The sequence below is a fragment of the Mustela lutreola genome, chromosome 10, assembly GCF_030435805.1.
Source record: "Mustela lutreola isolate mMusLut2 chromosome 10, mMusLut2.pri, whole genome shotgun sequence".
In the NCBI taxonomy this organism is placed as follows: Eukaryota; Metazoa; Chordata; class Mammalia; order Carnivora; family Mustelidae; genus Mustela; species Mustela lutreola.
Genome location: NC_081299.1, coordinates 13,525,038 through 13,551,973, shown reverse-complemented (window position 1 = coordinate 13,551,973; position 26,936 = coordinate 13,525,038). Strand labels below are relative to the sequence as shown.

Below are 26,936 nucleotides of genomic sequence, written 5' to 3'. Positions count from 1 at the left end.
CCTCTCCCCGCCCGGCCGTCTCCAGGGCGACTCCCCGCCCGCTGGGGGGCCTCCGAGTCCAGAGCTCCCGGGCGAGGGCTTCTCGTGAGATCCCACCTCTATGGTCTGCGGAGGCGGAGCTTGAGGCCGGGTGCATGACGGGCCGGCGGTGGACCGGCCCAGGCTCCCATCATGGCGGCGTCGGTGGCGGCTCTTCGGTTCTGGCTTTGGGCTGCGCTGCTTGTCCTTGCGGCAGCAGTCTACGAAGACCAAGTGGGCAAGTTCGATTGGTGCGTGCGTGTGGGGCCTGTTCGGGAAATGTGTGGCTTTTTTCTCAGTACCAGCCTTGTGCCTGCTACAGGGAGGACGGGGTGACAGGCAGCAGAACCGGCTGCAGAGCTTGTGGGGCCCATTGCAAAATGAAAGTGTGGGACCCCGGGTTCAAAAGTTAAAGAGTTTTAAGGTACCACAACGGGGCATTAAATGAAGCGTCAGGGGCGCTCCTAAGCCAGTCTCCATGTGACAGGTTGCGGGTTCGTGAAGCGGGCCCCGGCATTCAAGCATGCTTGGGGTTCTGGCCAGAGGTCACTGTTCCTTCTCTCCCGTCAGGGCCTGTTTCTGTGACTGTCAGGTTTCTGATCTGCTGGGTGTCGGGGTCGACAGCCCCTCAGTGAACTCTCGTTCTTCCTCGAATTGGCATCTCTTGGGTATGTGAACAGGAGTTTGGGTCTTACCCTGGGTCCTAAAACTTGTACCATTTCTCCTCTTTCAGCCCAGCTCGGCCCTGGGCCTAGAACAAGTCCAGGAAATCTCACATCTGCCGGGAGGTGCCGTTCATAGAGATGCCAGTTACTTAATTCACGTACTCCGTTTTTCCTCTCTACCGCCCCCTTCCTTAAGACCCTGCAATTAAGGTGTACTCTCGTTGGAGGCTAAATTTTGGCACTTAGGGTTGGTGTGACTTGGGAAGGTGACTTAACCACTCTGTGCCAAGGTTTCTTCATCTGTAAAATGGGTTTATTAATGGTTCATTATTCCCTACAGCACTTGTAAGGATGAATGAGATCATTCTTTTAAGTTCGCACTATGTCTGGCTCATTGAGTACAGTTACTGTTACCCATTGTTTTTATTTTTCAGAGAACAGTTTATTCTTCAGAGCCTAGCTCAGGTACCTCCTCCTCTGTGAAGTGTTTTCTGTGTCATATACATTGATTCACATATTTGTTGCTTGCCTGTAGTAGGCCAACAATTGTTCTAGGTGTTGTGGATAGATAAGAAGGAGCTCAGTCTAATGGGGGCAGATGAATATGTATGTGATAGAGAGTGTGATAAATGCAACATAAGCCATATTTTTAATTAGGCAAATGCTCACAATGTAACATGCATATTACACATATACAGTCTATATGCCTATGTGGTATGATTCCAACTTACAGAATACTACGTATATATAATTTACAAATAGAAAAACAAACAGGGAAATATCCTGAATCATTACAAAATTTTTATGGTGGTGGTATTTTAGGCATTTTAAATTTTAAAAAATACTTTTGTGTATTTTTCATATTTTCTACAATGAGCAGGGACTACTTTAATTCTTCTTCCCCCCTTTATTTTTTAAAAGAATTTATTTATTTATTTGACAGAGATCACAAGTAGGCAGAGAGCCAGACAGAGAGAGAGAGAGAGAAGAGGAAGCAGACTCCCCACCAAGAAGAGAGCCTGACGCGGGACTCGATCCCAGGACCCTGAGATCATGACCCGAGCCGAAGGCAGAGGCTTAACCCACTCACTGAGCCACCCAGGCGACCCATTCCTTTTTTTTTTTTTTTGAGAACGCAAGCAGGGAAGGGACAAAGGGAGAGGGACAGAGAGAGAGAGAATCCTAAGCAGGTTCCATGCTAAGTGACACAGGGCTTGATCTCACAACCCTGAGATCATGACCTGAGCTCAAATCAGGAGTCGGCTGCTTAATTGACTGAGCCACCCAAGCACCCCAAGCAGGCAATACTTTTACAGTCGCGATGAAAGATAACAATATTTTAAAAGAGAGTATGAGACTTGGAGTCAGAAGGTCTTAGTCTTGTTTTCTATTTCTGACCATAATTACTTGACTCCACCAGACCTTAGTTTACTTACCTGTAAAACGAGTGATAATTTTTCCTTGTAAAATAAAGTAATAACATTCGTCTTATGCATTTCTTAGTGTTCAGTGGATATAGCATGAATTAAGTATGCAAAAATACAGACAGAAACTGTTGAATGTCATATAAGCCTATTCTCTACTATCTGCTTAGTTTTTTCCCTTTTTTTTTTTTTTAAGATTTTATTTATTTATTTGACAGTCAAAGATCACAAGTAGACAGAGAGGCAGGCAGAGAGAGAGGGAGAAGCAGGCTCTCCGCTAAGCAGAGAGAGCCCGATGCAGGGCTCGATCCCAGGACTCTGGGACCATGACCTGAGCTGAAGGCAGAGGCTTTAACCCACTGAGCCACCCAGGAGCACCCCCCGCTTTTTTTAATCAGACCAAACAACATCACAAGAGAAATTTTGTGTAAATGCCACATGTGTTTAGTTTGCTGGAGATGAGAGTACTTTTTCCTTAACAGCAATGTGCAAGCAACTCCTGTGTACTTGGTAGTGTGCCATGCAAAGCTAATTATATTCCCTTTATGCTTAGAGAAGGGCACTGAAATTGATGAGATATATTCCAAGGAAAGTTTGAGTAATGAGTCAAATGGATCCTGAACATGCAGTGGGCTCAAAAAGGCTATAGAAGGGCACCTGGGTGGCTCAGTGGGTTAAGCCTCTGCCTTCGGCTCAGGTCATGATCTCAGGGTCTTGGGATCAAGCCCCGCATTGGGCTCTCTGCTTGGCAGGGAACCTGCTTCCCCCTCTTTCTCTCTGCCTGCCTCTCTGCCAACTTGTGATCTCTCTCTCTGTCAAATAAATAAATAAAATTGTAAAAAAAAAAAAAAAAAGAAAGAAAGAAAAGAAAAGACTGTAGAAAACAGAAGCCTAACCCAGTTTTATTGGAAAATTTGCGTGATTTTTTTTCTCCAGGAGTCCATGAAAACAGAAGGGCAGTTGGATTGTGTGTTTGTGGACATTAGGCTTTGTGCCTCTTCTCTCACGTAATAGTCCCACTATTAATGAATACAGAGAGGTCTAATGTTTGTTCCAGTGGGATTTAGGCCAGGTGTTCTTTTGGGTGGCACTTGAGATAATATGTGCTTGCATTTAGAAGTAAGACTTGTGGGGGTGCGTGGGTGGCTCAGTCAGTTAAGTGTCTGTCTTCAGCTCAGATCATGAACTCTGGGTCCTGGAATGGAGCCCTGTGTTGAGCTCTGCACTCAGTACGGAGTCTGCTTGTTCATCTCTCTCTACCCCTCCCCCTGCTCACTTTTGCTTTCTCTCTCAAATAAATAAATACATAAAATCCTTAAAAAAACAAAAAAGTAAGTCTTATGCTTCTTATCTCTTAGGGTGTATTCTCTCTTCTTGTTCCCTTGCCTTCTGACTATGTTGCATAGAAATCTTGCTTTTGGTCAAATCTCCTCATTAACAGACATTCCTCACATGTCCTAAGATAGGTAGTTTGGTGGTAACATTGTGTGTTGGTGCAGTGGTCTTTTCCCACGACGTTTTGTGCAGTGACGATTTGGGCCCCTCACATTCTCACATTTCCCTGTCCTCTCTTCCTCAGGAGACAGCAGTATGTCGGGAAGCTCAAGTTTGCCTCCTTGGAATTTTCCCCTGGATCCAAGAAACTGGTCGTGGCTACAGAGAAGAATGTGATTGCAGCATTAAATTCTCGGACCGGAGAGATCTGTGAGTGACCTGTGTGGGGCGCTTATCTTGGGATGGAATGACTGACCATAGTGAATCCAGAATGGACTGTGGCTTGTGTAGTCTTCTTGGCTGCTTACGTGTTCGGGGCAGGTTGGCTGAAAGATGTCTCTTACTGAATTCTGATACTGGTTTTGCAGTTGTGTTGTCTTTGAACAGGAACTGTTTTCCTATAACTGGTGTTTTTAGTTTAGACCCTCAGGCTGAGTCCTGACAGTTCTTAGGTTAAGATGTTATTCTGAAATATTTTTCTATTTCTGTTTTCTATTCTGCAGTAAAGATTTGGATGCCCCATTTAAGTTACTTATGCTGCTTTTGTGGATGTTTTTGGGGACCAAAATTATGGAAATAAGATTTACGATCACCGTTTTTCTTGTGAATCATAGAGATTCTGTTAATTTTGTCCTTCATTTATATGTTTGGGGTGGTAGGGAGTATGGGAAGTGAGGAGTTCAGACTGGGACAGGAATGGCTCCTCTCAAACCTTCCTCCCCTCATTACCCAGTGAGTGAGTGGATCATTGCTGGTTAGCTGTAATCCTTCTCTCCCTTGAAATAAAATTAGATACCACTGTGCAAACAAAGACCTCTTCCAGTCTCTCCTACCTGTCTTCTTGGATACCTCTGTCCAGTTCATAGTAACGTCTCACTCTCCTGTCTCTCAGTGTGGCGCCATGTTGACAAGGGCACAGCAGAAGGGGCTGTGGACGCCATGCTGCTGTACGGACAGGGTAAGCGAGTCCTACTTGGTCTTTATCATGGTGTTGGCTCCATCTCCCCATACAGGGTCTGTTAGGGAAAGGAGAGGAGAGGGGTGTCCCCAAAAGGAAAGGACAGGTATTGCAAGTAACTTCTATTTACATCTGTACCTCAGCGGTGTGGCCATTGTTCCTTGACCATCAGAGGAGGCCACAGAGTGCCAGTTGGGGAGATGACTTCACCGTGGTCTTTTCTCTTCCAGATGCAATCACTGTGTCCAATGGAGGCCGGATCATGCGTTCCTGGGAGACTAACATTGGGGGCCTGAACTGGGAGATTACCTTGGACAGTGGCAGGTAGAGGGCAAGAAGCTATATTTCATCTAGGCTTGCCTCAAGGCTTTGCTGGAACACAGGTCTGCATGGACAGCAATGCAGGGTCTTTTGACGTTTTTCCTCACGGGCCACCGAAGAGCCCAAACGTCAAACGCCATGCGTTTTGATGAGTTGAGGTCACGGAACACGTGGTGACTCTGCCAGTGTTTATCGAGCACGTGTTAGGTGCAGTACGCATCCTTGCACTTGATTGCCGCTCCTAATCTTACCGTGACGTGAGAACTCTGCAATGTCCTAGGTATAGGAATGTGATATGAACTTTTTAGCATTTTAATTTTATGTTGAGAGAACAGCTCAGGCTGCTGTATCTTTGCTGGGTTGCTGTGATCACAGGGCCGGTTGCAGTAGTGGACTCTGCTTCTGATGGTTACATGGTTAACACCTGGTGCCCCCCCACCAGGCCATGGGAACACATACGTGACCCTGAGAAAGTTTCTGTTGTCCAGAAACTCATGGTCAGCTGGGGGAGGCAGGCACATAGCCTGTGATGACAGTCCGGGGTGAAGGATACCATGGAGGAGGGTTGGCCTGCTTGCTGGGAAGTCCTAGGGGAGGGAGGGAACAACCCTGAGGAGATTCACGGGGCTTCAGGGAAGTAGCAGAGCCGAGGGGTTGAGAGCACAGCCTCTCAAGCCAGCTCACCAGAAGCAGAGCCGGTATTAGGACCCTGATGCGTTTGACCCCAAGGCCTGTTTTCTTACCTATCAAGCTATAGTGGTGGTGTTCCAGATTCTCTACTCTAGTTTGAGACCGTGGGGGTGTCAGGCTGTTCTCACCCCTGTACCCATGCTCAGTTTCCAGGCACTCGGGCTGGTAGGCCTGCAGGACTCCGTGCGGTATGTTGCGGTCCTGAAGAAGACCACTCTTGCCCTGCATCATCTCTCCAGCGGGCACTTAAAGTGGGTGGAACACCTCCCTGAAAGGTAAGGCCACCTGCCCAAGGGGTGACAGCCGCCTTGTTCTGCTCTCTATAAGCTCCTCTTTCTCCGAGGGTTGGAAGTGTTCTGACTCAGCCTCCCCTTAATGTTGGCATCGTGTGTTGGGCTCATGGGTGTAGGCCTGTACTCACAGGCTGTACTCCTTCTGGCATTTCGTTTATAGTGCGGAGGAAATTCTTAAACTGGGCATTAGACACAGCCCAGCAAGGGGAGTGGCTCCTCACTCACAGTTGTAGCACTCTGGGCTTTTTGACTTCACTTCACGTCAGACTGAGCCTTTCGTTCATGTTATGAATCAGAACAACTCAAAAAGAGCCCAGGGTGGGGCGCCTGGGTGGCTCAGTGGGTTAAGCCTCTGCCTTCGGCTCAGGTCATGATCTCAGGTCCTGGGATCAAGCCCTGCATCGGGCTCTCTGCCCAGCAGGGAGTCTGCTTCCCCATCTCTCTCTGCCTGCCTCCCTGTCTGATTGCGATTTCTCTCTCTCTCTCTGTCAAATTAAAAAAAAAAAAAAAAAAAAAGAGCCCAGGGTGACAAACTATAAGTGATTCTTAATCTCACAAAACAAACTGAGGGTTGCTGGGGGGATCGGGGGTTGGTATAGGGGGGTGGGGTTATGGACATTGGGGAGCATATGTGCTATGGTGAGTGCTGTGAAGTGTGTAATCCTGGCGGTTCACAGACCTGTACCCCTGGGGCTAATAATACATTATATGTTTATAAAAAATAATAATAATAAATTAAAGGAAAAAAAAAAAGTAAAAAGAGCCCAGGGTCGGGACTGAGTGAGGTTTGAGATGGTTTCCAGAGGTCTTAGTCATGGAAAGCATTGAATATGGGAGGGATCAGGACAGAGGGAAGAAAGGGAAAGATTTGCTCAAGCTTGTGGCCATTTTCAGGGTGTAAAAACTCAAATTCAGATGTGGCCAAGTGCTCGGCACCCCTGAGCAAAACAGGTCCCGTGGGGATTTCTGGCAGCTGCAGTGTGCCTGGCTTACCTCCAGGGGGCAGCCTTACTTAGCCGATTGGCACCCTGTAGGCATGCCGAGCGTTGCTGCTCCTCCTTTTTAAGAAGAGTTAGAAATCTGATTTTTAGGGGCACCTGGGTGGCTCAGTGGGTTAAAGCCTCTGCCTTCGGCTCGGGTCATGATCCCAGGGTCCTGGGATCGAGCCCCACATCGGGCTCTCTCTGCTTAGCGGAGAGCCTGCTTCCTCCTCTCTCTCTCTCTGCCTGCCTCTCTGCCTACTTGTGATCTCTGTCTGTCAAATAAATAAATAAAATCTTTAAAAAAAAAAAAAAAAGAAATCTGATTTTTACATGTTAAGTCTCAGTTTTAAATGTTGGTGACTATTAGGGCGCCTGGGTGGCTCAGTGGGTTAAGCCGCTGCCTTCGGCTCAGGTCATGATCTCAGGGTCCTGGGATCGAGTCCCGCATCGGGCTCTCTGTTCAGCAGGGAGCCTGTTTCCTCCTCTCTCTCTCTGCCTGCCTCTCTGCCTACTTGTGATCTCTCTCTGTCAAATAAATAAATAAAAAATCTTTAAAAAAAAAAAAAAATAAAAAAAATAAATGTTGGTGACTATTAAAAAAACAAAAAACAAAAAAAACTGGGAGTCAAACAAATCCTACTTGGGGCCTGCTAGGTTGTGACAAGAGGACCCCTGAGGGCGGGCCTGACCTGTGGCTGAAGCTGTTGCTCCTTGCTTTGTCTTCCCTCTCTTAGTGACAGCATCCATTACCAGATGACGTATTCCTACGGGTCTGGGGTGGTATGGGCCCTCGGAGTTGTTCCCTTCAGCCACGTGAACATCGTCAAGTTTAACGTGGAAGATGGAGAGATTGTTCAGCAGGTATGGCTAGGCGTCTGGCATGAGGTGCCGTGTGGATTGTGAAGGGGAATAGACGGAACCCGCCTTTGCCTCAGGGACCAGGGAACTTGGCTGGGCAGATGCAGAAGCCGTTCCTGGTCCCTGATTCTGGTCACTTGGAGGCTGCTTTCTCCTCATCGAGCATTTATTTAAAGCCCTCACATTCATGCATGGTGCTCTCCTGGGGTGGATGGGAAGTTACATAGGTTTTTTCTCATTGCCTGCAAGTTTCTTAGGAGGTACTTCTGTGTAGTAGTTACAGGAAACTACGTATGACAAATATGGGAAAGAAACACTTATCTGAAATATTGGGTCTTAAAGATGACCTGGTATGTTTTTCCAGATCCTGATTTTCTCCAGTTTGGGAGCTCTTGGGAAGTTGGAAGGGGTGGGAAGAAGTCCTTTTTTCTTTTTTTCCAAGATTTTATTTATCTATTTGACAGAAAGATAGAGAGCACAAGTAGGCAGAGCAGTAGGCAGAAGGGGAGGGAGAAGCAGGCTCTCCACTGGGCAGGGAGCCTGATGTTGGGCTTGATCCCAGGACCCTGGGATCATGACATGAGCCGAAGGCAGCTGCTTAACCAACTGAGCCACCCAGGCACCCGGAAGAAGTCCTTTGGAACCAGTCACGAAGAACCTTCGATCTTAGCCCCTGTGACCTTGCTGATGAGTGGAGAATAAAATGTAAACATTCTCACCAACGTCCCGCTACAATGTCTGTCCTATAGGTTAGGGTGTCAACCCCCTGGCTTCAGAGTCTCACTGGAGCCTGTGGTGTGGTGGATGAGGCTGTCTTGGTGTGCCCTGACCCGAGCTCACGGTCCCTGCAGACCCTGGCCCTGGAGACAGAGTGGGAGTTGAGACAGATCCCGCTGCAGGTAAGAGGTGGCACTGCTGCTCCCTGGCCCAAGGCCTTGCCTTTGCTGCTTAGAAAAAGTTTTTCTCCCAGTGACACGGCTTTCTTCCTGAGCCTCGGTAGTTGTTGGGAGGTTAGGCTTCTGGCTGGACTGGTGTAAGGAGCAATGGGCCACTCTTCTCTTTAGAGAACCTGAATGGGAGCTTCTGGAGCTACATGCCATGGCCTGATTACTTCCCCTGGCAAAGTGGGTTAGAGGAAGGAGGCCTGGGATGGATCAGTGGACCAGTGACTTACCTGCTTGTAGCCCTAATCCTCTTTTTTTCTTGCCCTTCAGTCCCTTGACTTAGAATTTGCAAGTGGTTTCCAGCCCCGGGTCCTGCCCACGCAGCCTAACCCAGTGGATCCTTCTCGGGCCCAGTTCTTCCTGCAGTTGTCCCCAAGCCACTATGCTCTGCTGCACTACCATCATGGAGCCCTGAGTCTGCTCAAAGACTTCCCACAGGTGACTGCAGGCAGCGTGGTGCTAGGAGTCAGGAGGATCTGTCGATGTTTGCTCTGGATCCAGGCTTCTCTTCTATGTGTGGTTTGAGATGGGTTTGCTTTATTTATTTATTTGTTTTTAAAAGATTTTTTACTTATTTATCTGACAGAGAGAGAGAGAGATTGCAAGTAGGCAGAGAGAAAGGGGGAAGCAGGCTCCCTGCTGAGCAGAGAGCCTGACGTGGGGCTCAGTCCCAGGACCCCAAGATCATGACCTGAGCCGAAGGCAGAGGCTTAACCCACTGAGCCACCCAAGCATCCCAAGATGGGTTCACTTTAGAGCAGAAATGGAATCTTTTTGTTTTTCTGAGAGTTCCAAAGGATATTTAGGGTCAAACTGGCACCTTGTTCTGAGTCCACAGGAGAGTGGGGGCATTCATTCGAGCTTCCCTATAGATACTAAGAACGTTGTGAAATTTAGGGCTGGCGGGTGACTGTGTTGGGGGTAGGGGAAAGGCCTGTTTTCAGCTCTGGATGCCTCTGAGGCCTCCCTCTGTTCTCAGGTGCCCTGGCTGCTGTACTTCAAAGTCAGGAGCACTTTCAGCTCCAAGGCCAAGGGACGTCCCTGGAGAGATGCTCCTCTGTAAGGCTGATGAGTGGTATAGGCCCCATTTAGGAACTGACACTTTGCTTTCTTCCCAGGCTGCCCTAGTGAGCTTTGCCACCACTGGAGAGAAGACGGTGGCTGCAGTCATGACCTGTCGCGGTGAAACGGTGCGTATCAAGGATACCAGCCGGCACTTGGGGGTTCTCCTTCCTTATGTCTCCCAGGAGCCCCGAGAGCCAAACATCGGGGCAGTTTGAACCTGGGGGCAGGAAGCTATTGAGAAGTAAGTTCTCACTTGCTCTGTAGTGCTTTGTGTGACCCTGTCCCCGGGAGTGGGAGCCTAATAGTACAGCCCCACTTCCTTCTGTGGCTGTTAAGAGCTCCGTAGGCTCTGTGAGCAGGAGTGAGGAGGGACCTTTGTTTTCTCCTGGGTGCTAAGATGACACAGAAGGGAGACCTTCAGTTCGGTGACTGGGGAATAACCCCGTGGGTTAAATGTTCTCATCTGTCCTCTCTTTTCCCCAGCAGAAACCGAGCAGTTCTGAAGAGGGGTCCCTGGGGAGCTTCCCAGAGAAGCCCAGGGCTCAGGTACGGTGTGGCATAGGGCAGTGTGCCAGACCTAGGCCTCCAGGGAGGCTGGGAGCAGGTCTCCTAGAGCGCTCAACCCTGGTGGGGTTTGCCACATGCTGTAAATCGTGCTTGTCTGGATCCTTCGTAGTTGGGAACTCGGAAGTAGAATCTCTAGAATCTGTTCTTAACCACTTTCTCTTCCGGCTCCGTTCCCCGTGTCTTCTGGGCCTCCGGCTGGTATTGCTGAATGGCGATCTGTGTGGTTGCACTGGAGCAGAGCACGGGCCCTGGGGCGGGGCTTCTGCTGTGTCTTCCATCTCCTGAGCTTTCCTGAAGAGATTTGTGATTTCCTCGTGGGGGTCTTCCCTCTCTTGGGGAAGTCTGCTGCATCATACTGACTTCCTTCTGCAACAAGTATCATGGTTGTTACTCTGTGTATTTACTCGGATACCTCATTTCTGCCTTGCAATTTAGCTTTCTATTTCCTTCAAAAAAATTTTTTTTAGACTTTTCATTTTATTTATTTGAGAGAGAAAATGAGAGAGAGAGAGAGAGGATGAGAAGGGGAGGGTCAGAGGGAGAAACAGAATCCCTGCTGAGCAGGGAGCCCGATATGGGACTTGATCCCGGGACTCCAGGATCATGACCTGAGCCAGTCGCTGACGAACGGAGCCACCCGGGCGCCTCTTTTTTCCTTTTATTTTCCTTTGCATATATTTCCTTTCTTGGCCTGGACCTTCTCTAGGGCATTAACCCCAATTCTTGGATTTCCTCTGTGGGACTTGGCTTTGGGGGATCTCTCTGTTGACCCCTGTCATCTGTCCCCGTAGGACTTGCTGACCTGCTTCAACCAGACCTACACCATTAACCTCTACTTAGTGGAGACAGGTCGGCGGCTGCTTGACACCACCATCACCTTCAGTCTGGAACAGAATGGCACTCGGCCAGAGCGGGTGAGTCAGAGCCTTTGCATCAGGCTCCGTCCGGGGGCTTCTCAGCACAGGCCGGGCCACAGCCTTGGGTTGGGGTTAGGGCTCTCTGGACACGGGCTCTAGTTCTTCCTGAGGAGCTGTCTTGTTATAAGGCCCCGTGACTAATAGTCAAAGCAGGTAGCGTTTATGCTAAGTGGTGAGCATGCCGAGCACAGTGCTCAGCATTTATGCCCGAATTGACTCACCTGTCTCACCAACCTTGTGAAGTGCTTATTACTGCCCTCGTTTTACCGACGAAACTGGGCCTTGTGAGATCCTGAGCTGTGTCCAGAGTCACGAGCCCATAAGACGTCGCCGGTGCCCCAGCATGCGCTTGTGGTTGGCGCCTGCGTGGCCACTGTGCATTCAGGGTGTTCTCAGATTCTCTGGGCTGGGGCTTCTGTATCTCCAAAACGGAAACTCTCACCTTGGCCTTCTGCTCGCTCCGTGGGGAGTGACTGGAGCATGAGGGACGGACGCGGTGCCCGGGAAACTCTGAGACCACCCCTTGGAGAGGTCTGAACCGCAGCCTGGCGGCGCAGCGCTGGCTCTGATGCGTTCACGTTCCCTCCTTGGGGTCTGGGGGGGACGCTGTGTTGCCTGGACAGCGAATCACCCGGAGTCCTGGGCCTTTTTCCACTTCTGATGCCTTGAGTTTGGGGGGGTCCAGCATGCAGAAGCATTTGGATTCTGGCTGACTGTGGGGGCCCGGGCTCTGCTTACAGCTCTACATCCAGGTGTTCTTGAAGAAGGACGACTCGGTGGGCTACCGGGCCCTGGTGCAGACAGAGGACCACCTGCTACTCTTCCTGCAGCAGCTGGGTGAGCGCACCTCAGTCAGCCCGTTTTTGTTAGGCCTGCCCAGATTTCTTTTTTTTTTTTTTTTTTTTAAAGATTTTATTTATTTACTTGAGAGAGAGACAGTGAGAGAGAGCATGAGCGAGGAGAAGGTCAGAGAGAGAAGCAGACTCCCCATGGAGCTGGGAGTCCGATGCGGGACTCGATCCCGGGACTCCAGGATCATGACCTGAGCCGAAGGCAGTCGTCCAATCAACTGAGCCACCCAGGCGTCCCAAGCCTGCCCAGATTTCTAGTCAGACTGTATTTGGGGGTCTGTGGACTGGCTTTGAGAAAGATTCCAGTGGAGTGTAGCCTGAATAGTTTGTAGAGCCATATTTTTCTCTGCTTTTGAACAATCCCTTAGCATTCTAAGGTGAAATCTGGACCTTCCCTTACCTGAACTGTTGCATGCCACCCTGTGCGCTGCTGCTCTCGGCCTGACACGAGAGCGTCTGGAATCCCCAAACCATGGAGAAGAGCCTTCAGGCGATGGGGGAGGCAGGCATGGCTTTCATAACCGGGGTTTCTGTAGCAGGGAAGGTGGTGCTGTGGGCCCGGGAGGAGTCGCTGGCAGAGGTGGTGTGCTTGGAGATGGTGGATCTGCCCCTGACGGGCGCCCAGGCCGAGCTGGAAGGAGAATTCGGCAAGAAGGCAGGTACGCACGGAGCACCCTGGGAACAGCGCCGTGGCTGGGGGGCACTGCTCTGGGAAGGGGTCTGCTAGTTAGACCGCAGGAGATGCTGGCTCACGGCATCCCCGGCTTTCTGGGCACAGTCATTTTTGCCCGTGTGCATGCAACTTGCTCTGCGACCAGTTTCCGGGGCCCTCATGGCCGTGTGGCTTACGTAACCGTTCTTTTCTCTGAAAGGAGCCACTTGGGAACCCCTCTCGGTCTTCACTTAGTATAGTCACATAGCTGCCATTGCCTCAGTTCCTCAGATTTGCCAGGCACTGTGTCACGCCTTGTCCGCCAGGCACCAGCTGCATCTTTCTGGAGAGGTGTGACTGGGTTGATGGGGTTGTGGTGTCCCGTGGTGCGCTCTGGAACCCGCCAGTCCCATGCCCCAGGATGGACTCGGTTCACTGCGCTCTGGTCGGTCCTGCCTCGGCCTCTTGCTCCCATCCCTCTACCTTGCTCCGCGGCCACATTGACTGAGGGCCTCCTCTGGGCCGCGCACCCCGGTAGGCATTGCGGGTTTTCTGAGCCGAGGATTAATTTGACTTTACTGTTTATTTCTGCTGCCCGGATCCAGCAATTCAAGGTAAAATCTGCTTCTTGCTGCCTTGTTGCCCGTTGCCTGTCCACGTGGCTAGCTTTTGGTTAATTGTTTGTTTTTCCTGACCCGCATCCTTGAAGTACATACTGTGTGTGCACGGACCCCTGGGCCTGTGGCTTGTTCCGTTTGCCCCTCACTTCTCTTCCTTGAGCTGAGGTTGCTTGCAAGTAGGATGTGCAAAGGCACTACTTTTTTTTAAGTGAGCACTCACCGTGGACCCCGCGTGGTGTGAAGTCACGTGTGTAGGTCACGTGGCCCTTGGACTACACGCAATCTTACGCACGAGGAACCGGAGGCCAGAGATTATGTACATGAGCTGGGTCACCCAGCTAGTCAGCAGTAGAGCCGGGGTTCGAGTCCAGGCTGCCAGACTCCAGAGACCAGGCTCTGTACTCGTGCTGCCACATTGACCCCGTGGGGGAGACTTGAGGGTGGTGGCCTCCTTGACAGGGTTTGGGGGTTGGAGGCAAGTAGGACTGTCGGGTGTCGGTTTAATAGACAGGGTGGGAGTCGAACCATGGGTAAGGGAAATGCCCGTCCATGGCACACTTACCTCTGCACACCCACACTCTCCCCCCTTCTGGTTTTGTCATGACACCCGGAAACCTCCTTCTGGCCATTCTGGATGCAGGCTGTGGTGGAGACATGCTCAGCATGGCTGATCCCTGACCTCCTGGTCTCCTCTTCCAAGAGGCCAGGAGGTGGGCGTACTGGGAGCCAGGAAAATAGGTTTTGGAGTTCCTGCATGGCTATACCCAAGGGTGAGAGTGGTAGCTTCAGTTAAAGGACCGCCCTTCGGGATCCCCGCCTGGCATGTCGTGGCTTAAGTGCTCCTCAGGAGCGGGAGAGACCTCGTTAGAAAAAGCTCCTTGCTGGAAGCACCTAGTCTGATGAGGGGTGAGCCTCAGTTCTGGTACGTTCTCCTTGACACCAGACGGCCTGCTGGGGATGTTCCTGAAACGCCTGTCGTCCCAGCTCATCCTGCTGCAGGCATGGACCTCCCACCTCTGGAAGATGTTTTACGACGCTCGGAAGCCCCGAAGTCAGATTAAGAATGAGATCAACATTGACACCCTGGCCAGAGATGAATTTAACCTCCAGAAGATGATGGTGATGGTGACGGCCTCGGGCAAGGTGAGGGCTTTAAGCCCCAGGTACCAAACCTTCTGACTTTCCGTGTGTGGGAAGCAAAAAGCCTTTGGTAGGGGCTAGTACTGGTGCTGATTTCCAAGGAGAGAGCTCTTCGGTTTGTCTTCCTAGCAGTGAGTTAGGTGTTTGTTTATCTTGCAGCTTTTTGGCATTGAGAGCAGCTCTGGCACCATCCTGTGGAAACAGTATCTCCCCAGCGTCAAGCCAGATTCCTCCTTTAAACTGATGGTCCAGAGGACGACGGCCCATTTCCCCCACCCCCCACAGTGCACCCTGCTGGTAAAGGACAAGGTGAGGCTGCCAGAGAGGGTGTGGCTTTTCCATGTTTTTAAGTTGAATTTCTTCTGGGCCTTTGAAATTCTGGGAGGGCTAGGGACAGGTGGTCAGGGGCTAGAGCTCTGTTTGTTCCAGCTGTTGGAATGGAAGACGCATCCAGGACCCATCCAGGACTGATGGGGGTTGACGCTGGAGGAGGTGTGATGTCACCAGACCCGGAGCGAGCCAGCCCTCCTCCTTCCCACACACAGGCCGCTGTTAGCAGCTGAGCGGCTGCTTTCTCTTTAGATGAGGGAGAGCAGGACACAAAGCTATTTATTTCTGCCTCCCAGAATTAGCTGGATTTTTGTGGATTCACTCTAGTGTCATTAGAAAGAAGTAGTTTCTCTCCTTCTCTCTCTGCCCCTTTCCCTGCTTGTGCTGTCTCACTCATTCTCTCTCAAATAAATAATAAAAATAAACCCTTAGGGGCGTCTGCGTGGCTCAGTGGGTTAAAGCCTCTGCCTTCGGTTCAGGTCATGAATCCCAGGGTCCTGGGATCGAGCCTCACATTGGGCTTCCTGCTCAGCAGGAAGTTTGCTTCTCCCAGTGCCTCTGCCTCTCCCCCTGCTTAGTCTTTGTCTCTCTCACTCGCTCTCAGATAATAAAAGTAAAATCTTTAAAAAGGAGAAAGGGCACTTTCTAGGCTTGGTAGGCACCACTGGAATGGCTGCCTGAGGTTAGTGAATTGGTACTTGACCGTTCTGTTTCTTCCTCAGCATGTCCCGTGCTCGGCCACGGGGGCAGTTCGACCGTTTCCCTCCTGACACGTTAGCCTCAGTTTACCTTCACGCAAAACTTTATTCTGCACAAATAGGGCATCCACACAGAACGGTCCTGGGAATGTGTCACAGTTGAGCTGAAGTCCTAGCTCTCCAGTTCTTTCCTTAGCATTGCATCCTTTTCCTGCCGCTGGTCTGACCATTGGCTTGTCCGTCTCAGGAATCGGGGATGAGTTCTCTGTACGTCTTCAATCCCATCTTCGGCAAGTGGAGTCAGGTGGCTCCCCCAGTGCCGAAGCGCCCCATCCTGCAGTCTCTGCTTCTCCCCATCATGGATCAGGACTACGCCAAGGTGCTGCTGTTGATCGATGATGAGTATAAGGTAGGACACTTGAGCGTGGCCGGCAAGCACCGGGTGGGGTCCAGTGTGGGGAGGGCGGTCCCCGTGGCAGCTTGCGGCCAGAGCTGGGAATTGGCAGTCAGCGCGAGTGTGGGCTAGCAGGGCATCTCTGAGCCACCCAATGGCTTTTCCTTCCCTGCACCTGTGGAAACTCAGGCTCTTAGCAAAAGGAGATTTAAGCTCTGTTTGGGTTCAGTGGGCTTTAATTCTTTTAAAATTGATTGTGTTATTTTTAAGGCTTTTTGATGGCAAACTTTAATGAATCTTGGGAAACTGCACAGAGCACCCTTTCCCTTTAACTGTTTTGGGCTCTCTGGGGTTTTCAAGGTCACGGCGTTCCCAGCCACCCGGAATGTCTTGCGACAGCTACATGAGCTCGCTCCTTCCATCTTTTTCTATTTGGTGGATGCAGAACAGGGACGGCTGTGTGGATATCGACTTCGAAAGGTAGGGAGGGCACCCCCTGGCGGGACCTTCCATGGGGGGGTATAAGCGTTTCTTGGCTATTTGGCTAAGAAGTGGATTATGCTATTCATTTTGTTGAAAATGTGGCTCAGCACAGTCCTAATGTCTGATTCATAGGCCTTTTCATATTGATCAGCTGCTACATGGCAGACAAGATTCTAGGTACTGTGAAAAGAGTAATGCCCAGGAGATAAAATTTTTGCCCCCATGGAGGGGTTTTTTTTCTTTTTTTAAAAGATGTATTTATTTCAGAGAGGGGGAAAGAGAGAGCATGTGAGCAGTGGGAGGGGCAGAGGGAGAAGGAGGAGGAGAGAATCCTCAAGCAGACTCCTTGCTGAGCATGGAGCTCGATGTGGGGCTTGATCCCAAAATCAAGAGCCAGCTGTTTAAGTAACGGAGCCACCCAGGCGCCCTCCCACCCAGCCCACCCGCCCTCACCGCCCTGCAACCCATGGATATATTTTTTTTTTTTTTTTTTAAAGATTTTATTTATTTATTTGACAGAGAGAAATCACAAGTAGATGGAGAGGCAGGCAGAGAGAGAGAGAGGGAAGCAGGCTCCCTGCTGAGCAGAGAGCCCGATGTGGGACTCGATCCCAGGACCCTGAGATCATGACCTGAGCCGAAGGCAGCGGCTTAACCCACTGAGCCACCCAGGCGCCCCACCCATGGATATTTTAGTCCACGTTCCTTTTCTCTAGCAGAGAGAAGGAGTGTTGTTGTCCATTCTTGAGAGGGTGGGAGGTGGAACGGAGGTTGAGTAGAGTTGTACTTTCTGTATGCAGATGCTGTTACTGACCCACTCTTGTTAGAATGTGTGCTTTGAATCTGATTTTTTTTTTTAAAGATTTTATTTATTTGACAGAGACCAACAGTAGGCAGAGAGGCAGGCAGAGAGAGGGGGGAAGCAGGCTCCCCGCTGAGCAGAGAGCCCGATGTGGGGCTTGATCCCAGGACCCTGAGACTAGACCTGAGCCGAAGGCAGAGGCTTTAACCCACTGAGCCACCCAGGTGCCCCTGAATCTGATTTTTAAAAATGGGGCTGATTTTCTCCTCTGCTGACGTACTTGAGTCCAGTGCTAGCAAAGACTGATAGACAACGGCCCTGAGGGCCAGCTCTGAGGTTCACAGGGGGGCGGCTGGCCTTGGCCTCATTAGCAGGCCTTCTGACAGGAGGGATCTGGGTCATATACTCACCAGCGGCCCTCCATCCTGTCCCACAGGGCCTTTTGCAGTGCAACATAGAGCTTAGGAGCTTGGACCCAGCTGCCCGGATGGGAAGCCGGGCTCTATGGTTTATTAACTTCGTGATCTTGGGCCCATGACGTCCCTCACCCTGTTTTCTTGTCTATGGTCTCCCCAGAAACATGTTCATTACCCCTGTGGGTGAAAAATATTGTCCCCTCAAGTTATTAAAAAGGGGCCTTGAAAGAGATGGCTCTTCATGGTTGGGGGAGCAAGCTCTTGGGTATCACGATTGGTCGAGTCCTGAGGACATGGGAAGAAACAGTGGCCAAGGGAAGACAGAGGACACAAAGCTCTGTGTATAAACAGTGTGGATGGATAATAACTTCTTTAACTGCGGGGTGCCTGGGTGGCTCTGTCCATCAAGTGTCCGACTCTCAGTTTTGGTTCAGGTCATGATCTCAGGGTCATGAGGTCCAGCCCCGCACCCGGCTCCATGCAGTGTGGAGTCTGCTTGAGATTCTCTCCCTCTGCCCCTCCAGCTCATGCATGCTTCCATGCTCTCTCTCTCTCTCAAACAAATACATCTTTAAAAAAATAATATATTTAACTGTAAAACTTTGTGAATTGGTTTTCTTTGACTATGAAGAACATCTCCTATAATGTTTCAAGGTCCCTGGCAGTTTAGTGATTTACTGCTAAGCTCAGATATTGGAGCCATAGTTAGTAGTAGTAAGTGGTAAACTTTCCTTGGATTTTTCCTACTCAGATAAACAATGGGATGGGACGCCTGGGTGGCTTGGTTGGTTGGGCAGCTGCCTTCGGCTCAGGTCATGATCCCAGCGTCCTGGGATCGAGTCCCACATCGGGCTCCTTGCTTGGCAGGGAGCCTGCTTCTCCCTCTGCCTCTGCCTGCCATTCTGTCTGCCTGTGCTCGCTCTCTCTCCCTCTCTCTCTGACAAATAAATTAAAAAAAAAAAAAAAAACAATGGGATACCACTGAACATTCCTCTCCTTTCTTACTGGCTTTACTGTCTTGCCTAATCAAACAGAGATCCAAAACATCTGCACAAACTAGATCCTTACTGCTGTTTCCCTAGGAGCTCTGATCTCTGTTTCTTTGGGCACAAAGGCCCCAAATAAAGGAATGTGGGACGTCTCTGCCTATAGCTGTCACAGGACTCAGTGTATTGTCCACATCATAAGTGCTGGCTCTCTTGCCCCGGCCCTAGGATCTTACCACTGAGCTGAGTTGGGAGCTGACTATTCCCCCAGAAGTGCAGCGCATCGTCAAGGTGAAGGGGAAGCGCAGCAGCGAGCACGTTCATTCCCAGGGCCGCGTGATGGGGGACCGCAGCGTGCTCTATAAGGTACGGTTCTGCGGTCTGCTGCCGGGCAGAAGGGCAAGGGCTTGGATTCTGGCTCTGGGGTTTGATAGCTACTTGATCTTGAGGGAGTCATTTCATTCCTTTGAGCTTTCATTTCTTGTCTGTCAAATGAGTCTGACAAGTGCCTCCTTTGTAGGGCTGTCGTGATGATCACGTGACACTCACGCCTAGCATAGTACCTGGCCTATGGCTGCTACCGGTAGATGCTAGCTCTTGCTGTTCATGGTAGTGCTGGTAGGATGCTGGGGGCTTAAGCCTTCATTGATCCAGTAGAAACTCCATCTCTGTGATCCACACTAGTTAGTGGTGAAGGAGAGAGACAGAGAGGTGGCTAGTGGGCTGCCAAACTGTTGGGAGAGAAGGCAGCCTTGTAGCGATGCGTGGTCATCAGTGGCCCCCTCCGCAGAGTGCGGGCTGAGTTGGAGGAGGAGGCGTGATGCAGCCCAGAGTGCAGCCAAGGCAGCTGATGGGGGAGCAGCTTCACGGGGCGTGGGCTGGACTGTCCAGGTTCACACCTGGCTCTGCCCCATGCGGGCTGCTCTTCGTGGGTAGTTTGCGGAGGCTTCCCAAATGTCTATTTTTAAGAATATAATGGGGCTAAGAGCACCTACATTATAGGATTGTCGTGAAGATTAGTGGTAACACATAACGACACATAACATGGTTAGAACAGTGCCAGTCTCGTGGTTAACCTTATTACCGCTCCTGATTAGAAATCTTTAGGGACGGCTGACTTCGGCTGCAGTCAGTTTGCTTTAGTCAGTCAGAACGGCCAAAATAATACAAATTCTAGAGTATGCTTGATTGTGCTAGAAAAAGTGTATTCTTTATGTAATTTTACATTTATGAGTTAGAATTTACAAAGAGTACTTGTATTTTTCTAAGTAGTTCTAACTAGGGCTTAATTAGTAGTTCTAAAGTAGGGCTTTTTTGGATTTATACTCATCACACACGCTTTTTAGTTTTTTTTTTGTTGTTGTTTGTTTGTTTTTTTTTTTTCAATAAGCTTCTTTTTGTTTTGGCCTAATTTTAGATTTACAGGAAAGCTGGAAAGATGGTACATTGAATTCGCATGTGCACCTTACCTGGTTTCCCCTGGGGTCTGTGGTGCATCTGTCTGAACTAAGAAACCAGCATTGGTATAAGACTGTTGACTCCAGACTTTCTCAGAGTTTCACCAGTTTTCCTGCTAAGGTCCCTTTCTGCTGCAGGCCCAACCCCGAGCCCCATGCTCCACAGACTTGCCACGTTTCTCTAAGTCTCCTCTGGTCTGTTTAGTTTTTTGTTGTTGTTGTTTTTTTTTAAGATTTTATTTATTTATTAGACAGTCAGAGATCACAAGCAGGCAGAGAGGCAGGCAAAGAGAGAGGAAGGGAAGCAGGCTCGCGCTGAGCAGAGAGCCCGATGAGGGGCTCGATCCCAGGACCCTGGGATCATGACCTGAGCCGAAGGCAGAGGCTTTAACCCACTGAGCCACCTAGGCGCCCCCTATTTAGTTTTTCGTCACCTTGATAGATTTGAAGAGTATGAGGCAGGTGTTTTGTAGAGAATTTTGGTTTGTCTGACGTTTTTCTTGTGGTTAGACCATGGTTGTGGGTTTAGAAGGAACACCACAGAGGGGAAGCTGTACTTTTTTGGGGGGGAGGTGGTGGGGTTGCTAGCAGGATGTCAGACACTCTTTTAGACTCTGAGATATATCCGTGAACAAAATAGACAAAATTGAGGCTCTAACTGTATTCAGGAGAGACCAGAAAGCAAGTACACCGATAAATGTAAAGCGTATCAGAGGGCAGCTAGTTCTATTGAAGAACAAAGCCGAGAAGGGGGTGAAGTTGGGATTGGAAGGGCGTGCAAGTTAGAATAGGTTAAGGAGGATCTCACCGTAACAGTGACACCTGTTAGGTGGATAGTGGAAGGATAGTGCGTGACATCAGGGGAACAGCCTTCTGGACAGGAAGGCTGGAGTGGACCTGGAGGGTTCCAGAAACAGCAAGGGGGACAGTATGACTGGAGTGTGGTGAGCAGGGAGAGTTCAGGCTGCTGAGGTCAGAGGGTGGCAGGACATGTCATGAGGCTACCACCCCGGCCTTGGTGTTGAGTGAGCTGGAGTGCCGGTGGGAAGTTGGGAGCACGGGTGTGACCTAAGTGACCGAGGTTAAGGGCTCGCCCAGAGGACCAAGGGAGACAGCAGGCAGACCTGCTGTTGCAGTAAGCCTGGTGACATGGTGGTGGCTTGATTGGGGTTGGGGGTGGGGAGGAAGGACCAGATTCCAGGGCGTTCTGAAGGTAGAGCCAGGAGGATATGCTGGTGGGTGGGGTGTTCGGTCTGTGCCGGAGAGAGAGAAGGGAGTCAAAGAATCAGAGGTCCTGGGTCTCAAACCTGACACGTGGGGAGGCCTGCGGGGAACAGGCTTTAGGCAGGGGCAGAACGGGATACCCTTTGGGACATGTCAGGTTTGAGGTGGGACATTTAAGAAGAGATACTGAGATAACAGCCCTTTAGAGTCTGGGGTTCAGGGAAAGTGTAGTGTGGGTGTGTAACCTTGGCCATTGCCAGCACCCCTGGGTGGCGTGACCACAAGAGCGAGTGTAGACAACGTTCAGGAGACCGGGGAGATGAGGAGCCTGCAGAGTAGACTGACAAGGAGCAGCCAGTGGGGTGGAGGAAAACCAGGGCCATGCGTCCTGGATGCCAAGTGGAGAAAGTGGTTTTTTCCAAGATTTTATTTATTTATTGGACAGACAGAGATCACAAGCAGGCAGAGAGGCAGGCAGAGAGAGTTGGAAGCAGGCTCCCCGCCGAGCAGGGAGGCCAACGCGGGGCTTGATCCTAGGATGCTGGGATCATGACCTGAGCTGAAGGCAGATGCTTAACCCACTGAGCCACCCAGGCACCCTGAGACAGTGTGTTGAGAAGGGGCGATCACCTGTGTCCCATTGTTCTAGCAGGTCGGGTGAGAAGAGGACTGAGACTTGTCTGTTGGTTCAGGCGTAGGGCGGGCCCTGGCGCAGAGAAACCGCACTGGGGGAGCAGTGGCTTAGGTCAGGGAGTGGGCAGGCTGGACTGTATCTCAAGTTAACCATTTGCTGTGTCTGTGACGTGAGCAAGTTGCATTGTGGCCTGCAGCCTTCTCTCACCGACCGCGTACGGGTGACAATAGCTCCATTTCGAGGTGGTTTGTGGGATTCTGGGGGGGTGATGTGGGCGGAGCACCTGATGTGGCACGTGGCACCCGGGGACTCTAACCAGGGGCCGTGATGACAAGCTCTGGTAGCGAGTTCCTCCGGCCAGGAAGCCCGATTGCTCTGCCCGCCAGCAGGCTTCTGGGCGGCCTTTCCACCCAGGGCTCCCGCACGGCAGGGCTTGTGATTGGCCATCACGGTTCTGGAGGAACTCTTCTCTCCTTCTCCCCAGAGCCTGAACCCCAACCTGCTGGCCGTGGTGACGGAGAGCACAGACACGCACCACGAGCGCACCTTCGTGGGCATCTTCCTCGTCGATGGCGTCACTGGGCGCGTCATCCACTCCTCCGTGCAGAGGAAGGCCAAGGGCCCTGTCCACATCGTGCACGCAGAGAACTGGGTGGTGGTAAGAGCGCCAGACGTGTGGGTGTCAGTCAGGTTCGCGACCCAGCCAAGACCTGTGTCTCAAATCCTTTCAGTGCCTCTTGTTCCAGAAACTGGTAGCCTCTTTGTGTTTCTATAGAATCCAAACCCCTGGATGGCAGCTGAGGTGCTGTTTAGGGAATTTGGCTCAGGAATTAGATGACCTCGGGCTCATGGCAGCCCTTCCCTTTCTTGACTGTGTGACCTTCTAAAATTTTTTTTTTAAAGATTTTATTCGACAGAGAGAGAGCGAGAGAGGGGACGCAAGCAGGGGGAGTGGGAGAGGGAGAAGGGGACTCCCCACTGAGCAAGGAGCCCGCTGCGGGGCTGGATCCCAGCACCTGAGGATCATGACCTGAGCTGAAGACAGATGCTTAATGACTGAGCCACCCAGGCGCCCCTCGACTGTGCGACCTTGAAGTGATTATTGAGCTCCCTGTGTCGCATCACTCATGAAGGAGGGCTAGGAGAGTGTCTTCTGGTCTGGGTTGGAATAACGCTTGCCACATGATAAGCACTCAGACCCTAGCTATTGTTATTCTGACTTCTGAGTATCTTGAGAACTCCTTTGTCTTATGGTGAACTTTGCCTAAAGCTAGATAAAAGTACCCTGAAAGTTAGTAAACTTGGTAGCCGGGTGGTTTCTGTCCTTCCTGGACGTGTAGCTCATGCATGGAAAGAGAGGTGCCTTCTTGCGTCATCTCCCTTTCCAGCCCAAGTGGCAGCTTAGTCCCCAGCTGTCCCCCTCCTCTCTCTAGTACCAGTACTGGAACACCAAGGCCCGGCGCAATGAGTTTACGGCGCTGGAGCTCTACGAGGGCACTGAGCAGTACAACGCCACTGCCTTCAGTTCCCTGGACCGCCCCCAGCTGCCCCAGGTCCTCCAGCAGTCCTACATCTTCCCTTCCTCCATCAGTGCCATGGAAGCCACCATCACCGAGCGGGGCATCACCAGCCGGCACCTGCTTAGTGAGTGACCAGGGGAGGGTCTCAGGGTGACGGTTTTGGTTTCTGTAGGGCGCCACACTGAGGAGAATCGCAGCTGGACGCGCATCACGGGCACAGCCCTGTTTGACCACTAGGGGAGGCTAGAGAGGAGGGCTTTATTGCTGTAGGAAAAGTTCCTTAGTCTAGCTTGGCCACCTATAAGAGATTGACAGGACTCTCATTTCTCTCCTTTCTGTTTGTTTGGGAGAGAGCGCATGTGCACAAGATGGGGGGCGGTGGGGAGAGGGTAAGGGAGGAGGGAGAGCGAATCTTAAGCAGCCTCCCCTTGAGTGTAGAGCGTCGTATGGGCTCGGCTCCCATGACCGCACCTGTTTCTCCGCAGTTGGGCTGCCTTCCGGAGCCATTCTTTCCCTTCCTAAGGCCTTGCTGGATCCCCGGCGTCCAGAGATCCCAACAGAGCAAAGCAGGTGAGACGCTTGCAGGAGTACCGGAGCCTCCGACCCTCAGGAACGTGACCTGTTGATGATGCCTGGTCCTCAGCCTGCCGCGTGCTGTCTTGCTGTGCTGGGGGCAGAGCAGGAGCAAGTCTGATGAAGACCTCTCCCTTCGTGGAGATAACATGCTGGTGGGGGAATGGGATGGATGTTACATAAGATAAGCAAGAGAAATAATACCGTGTCACGTGTTTATATATGCTACAGAGAAAAAATTAAGATGGGACCAGGCCTATGTACGGAAGGGTGGGGTAGGGCATTATGAGGGGGTGTAACTTGAGAGTGTGGCTTGGGGTGCCTGGCTGGGAAGGTGATTGCAGAGTGAAGACTTGGAGGTGGTCAGAAGCCAGCCTGTGGCTGTCTGGGGGAGGGCTTCTCAGTCAGGGGAGGGCTGTGCCCGTGCCCTGAGACCGTGGCTGGCGAGCCAGAAGCAGGGAGGAGGCCACACTGGCTGCAGCAGCCGGTGGGGTGGGGCATGGGAGGCGGTGAGTTCGGGGAGCTAACAGGGCTGGGTCACGTGGGGAATAGCTTGTCACCGTTAGCATTCAGTTCTGTATTGTCAGCCATCATTTGCATATTTTCTCGCCTCCATCCCGAATTCTGTTCACTTAGGGGTGTGGGGAACTGAGCAGTGTGGGAAGAGAGCAGATCTGTGTTTGCACAGGAGGAAAGGGGGAGTGTGGTTAGCCCATGGGGTGAGCCTAGGCTTTTCTGAGGAACGTGGACCGAGGCTCTCTGAGTCAAGAGGCTGCACGTGTGGGTTAGACTGGCCCTGACCTCTTCTGGTGTGAAGTACCGGCTGTCATTCGATTTAGAACAGGGTCTCCCCTCTACCCAGGTTTCTTTCTTGGAGCCCCTGCTGACATTCAGCTGCCACATTTTTAACTACTTGATGCAAGTAGACCTTGAAGGAAGATTCGAGGCTAGATACGTGGCCTGGAAAGCTCCTGGGGCTCAGAAAGGGCAGCCGAGAGGTCCCCTTGCCGCGGTATTGAATGCCGGTCCTGGCTGATGTTTTGCAGGGAGGAGAACCTGATCCCATATTCCCCAGATGTGCAGATACATGCAGAGCGATTCATTAACTACAACCAGACAGTTTCTCGAATGCGAGGCATCTACACAGCTCCCTCAGGCCTGGAGTCCACTTGCCTGGTGAGTGGGGCTGCCCGCTACCGTGCGCAGCGGCGGCCCTTCAGTTCATGCTCGGGAAGCAGCTGATGAAATTCCATATCCTTTCTGTCCAGAGCTCGAGGTCCTGGTGGACCACTGGCCGCCTCTCTCATGTATTTCTCGTTCCCTCCGCCTTCCAGGTTGTGGCCTATGGTTTGGACATTTACCAAACTCGAGTCTACCCATCCAAGCAGTTTGACGTCCTGAAGGACGACTATGACTACGTGCTGATCAGCAGCGTCCTCTTCGGCCTGGTGTTTGCCACCATGATCACCAAGAGGCTGGCACAGGTGAAGCTCCTGAATCGGGCCTGGCGGTAAGGGTGCAGGACCCCAGCGCCGGAGAGCAGAGAGCCGGGGGCAGCAGGGGCCAGGCGGGGAGCTCCGGCTGCGGTGCGGCGGCCCAGGCGGGGACGCGGGTCGGGTGCTCTCCTCAGCTGAGTCGTGGGGAAGAAGCTGGACTCTCATGGAGACTCCTTTTGGGATGCGTCTGCTGCAGCGTCGGCGGCCGGTGGAGGCTGAGCTCTCTCAGCCAGGGATCTCGAAGCCTCTCCGCAGACTCGCCCTCACAGTCCGAAGGCCATGACCCCGCTTCCCTCCGTTGCCTGTCCATGAATGTTGTTTCTTTGCCAAGTCCCCCTGACAGATTTTTCTCTTTCGGGAGGCCTGCTTCTGTAGATTTTGGTTCACCTTTTGTGTTTCCCAGGCTTACGTAGAAATCCTTCTGACCGTTTCCCTGCCTCATGCTTCCCAGTCAGGTGGGAGCTCTTACTGGTAACTCCGCCTCATAGGTGCTTTTACTCTTTCATGTTGGGAGGAAGAAGATCTGTGCTTAGTTGAGGCTTAAAGACAGATCCAGCCTCTCAGGGATTCTCTCCCAAGAGCTGAGGAATCTAGATATGGCATCAAAATTCAAGCCTCTGGTTTGGAGGCTGTCAATCATCCGGTGGGGCCATGCAGTCCTTGTTGCTGTTTATCACAAGTCAGCTGTGACATAGTGTCCTACTTTGTCGGTCATTGCCCATGCTTTGCGCCTAAGGTGTGTCCGAGCCGAGGCCGCCTTAATACTACTGAATTGCCTGAAACTGCAAGAGATTTCAAGGGAGGAGAGACTCCACCTGTTTCACGGTACCTCCTAACCTCTCAGTTCACCCCCAGGCTGGCCTCGTCCTTCGCTGACCTAGTCAGAGCCAGCCGTCCTGTTTGAGAACCTCATTATTTATTTTTTATTTTTAGATACAAATTCATGAGCGCGTCACCACATTCCTCCTAAAGTGGGTAGATTTTAAATATTACTGCTGCAACCTTTGCAGCTTTAAAAGCGGGGTGGGCGGGGTGGGCATAGGAAACTGGCATGTGGTGGATGAAGCCTTGCCTGTCGGCTGAGCTGTCGTCTCTGACAAATGGAAAAAGTCCTAAAAGTTTCCTTTGTGCCTGGATCCGGGGAACGATGGCGTTTTTCTTTCCTGTGAAGGATGACGTGTGCGGAGGAGACCGTCTCTAGCGCTGTGGGGGGGAGTGCTTCACTCAGGTGTCTGAATAAAGTGGATGAGGAATGGAACGAATGGCCAGTCCTTCTTTCTGGTGTGGGATATGGAGGCGATTTCTGCGTTAGATGGGGCCGAAAGCTGTGCAGACACACAGTGTATTTTAATAGGGAAACATTCCAATTTAATCATACAAGAGTCATGTTATTTATTATTATTATTGTTAAGATTTTATTTACTTGGGCGCCTGGGTGACTCAGTGGGTTAAAGCCTCTGCCT

At 51.3% G+C, this 26,936-nt stretch overlaps 1 protein-coding gene across 4 annotated transcripts; it reads left to right on the top strand.

Annotated features, from left to right (window-relative positions):
- The first annotated feature begins 97 nt into the window (after window positions 1-97).
- Window positions 98-26,731, top strand: EMC1 (ER membrane protein complex subunit 1). 4 transcript variants are annotated; one of them, XM_059137691.1, is made up of 23 exons: window positions 101-269; window positions 3,687-3,811; window positions 4,494-4,559; window positions 4,790-4,883; window positions 5,717-5,845; window positions 7,581-7,707; window positions 8,454-8,603; window positions 8,919-9,086; window positions 9,767-9,838; window positions 10,197-10,259; window positions 11,072-11,194; window positions 11,938-12,034; window positions 12,588-12,707; window positions 14,264-14,463; window positions 14,620-14,769; window positions 15,736-15,897; window positions 16,243-16,362; window positions 18,798-18,935; window positions 22,369-22,542; window positions 23,318-23,528; window positions 23,890-23,974; window positions 25,024-25,153; window positions 25,312-26,731. In XM_059137691.1, exons 1-23 carry the CDS (start codon window positions 172-174, stop codon window positions 25,489-25,491), a joined length of 2,982 nt encoding a protein of 993 aa, XP_058993674.1. In that variant the 5' UTR covers window positions 101-171; the 3' UTR covers window positions 25,492-26,731. The 4 variants fall into 4 exon arrangements, with proteins under 4 accessions (XP_058993675.1, XP_058993674.1, XP_058993672.1 ...); XM_059137689.1 differs by having other exon boundaries at window positions 103-269; window positions 12,585-12,707; XM_059137690.1 differs by having other exon boundaries at window positions 105-269; window positions 10,200-10,259; window positions 12,585-12,707.
- Window positions 26,732-26,936: the final 205 nt, after the last annotated feature.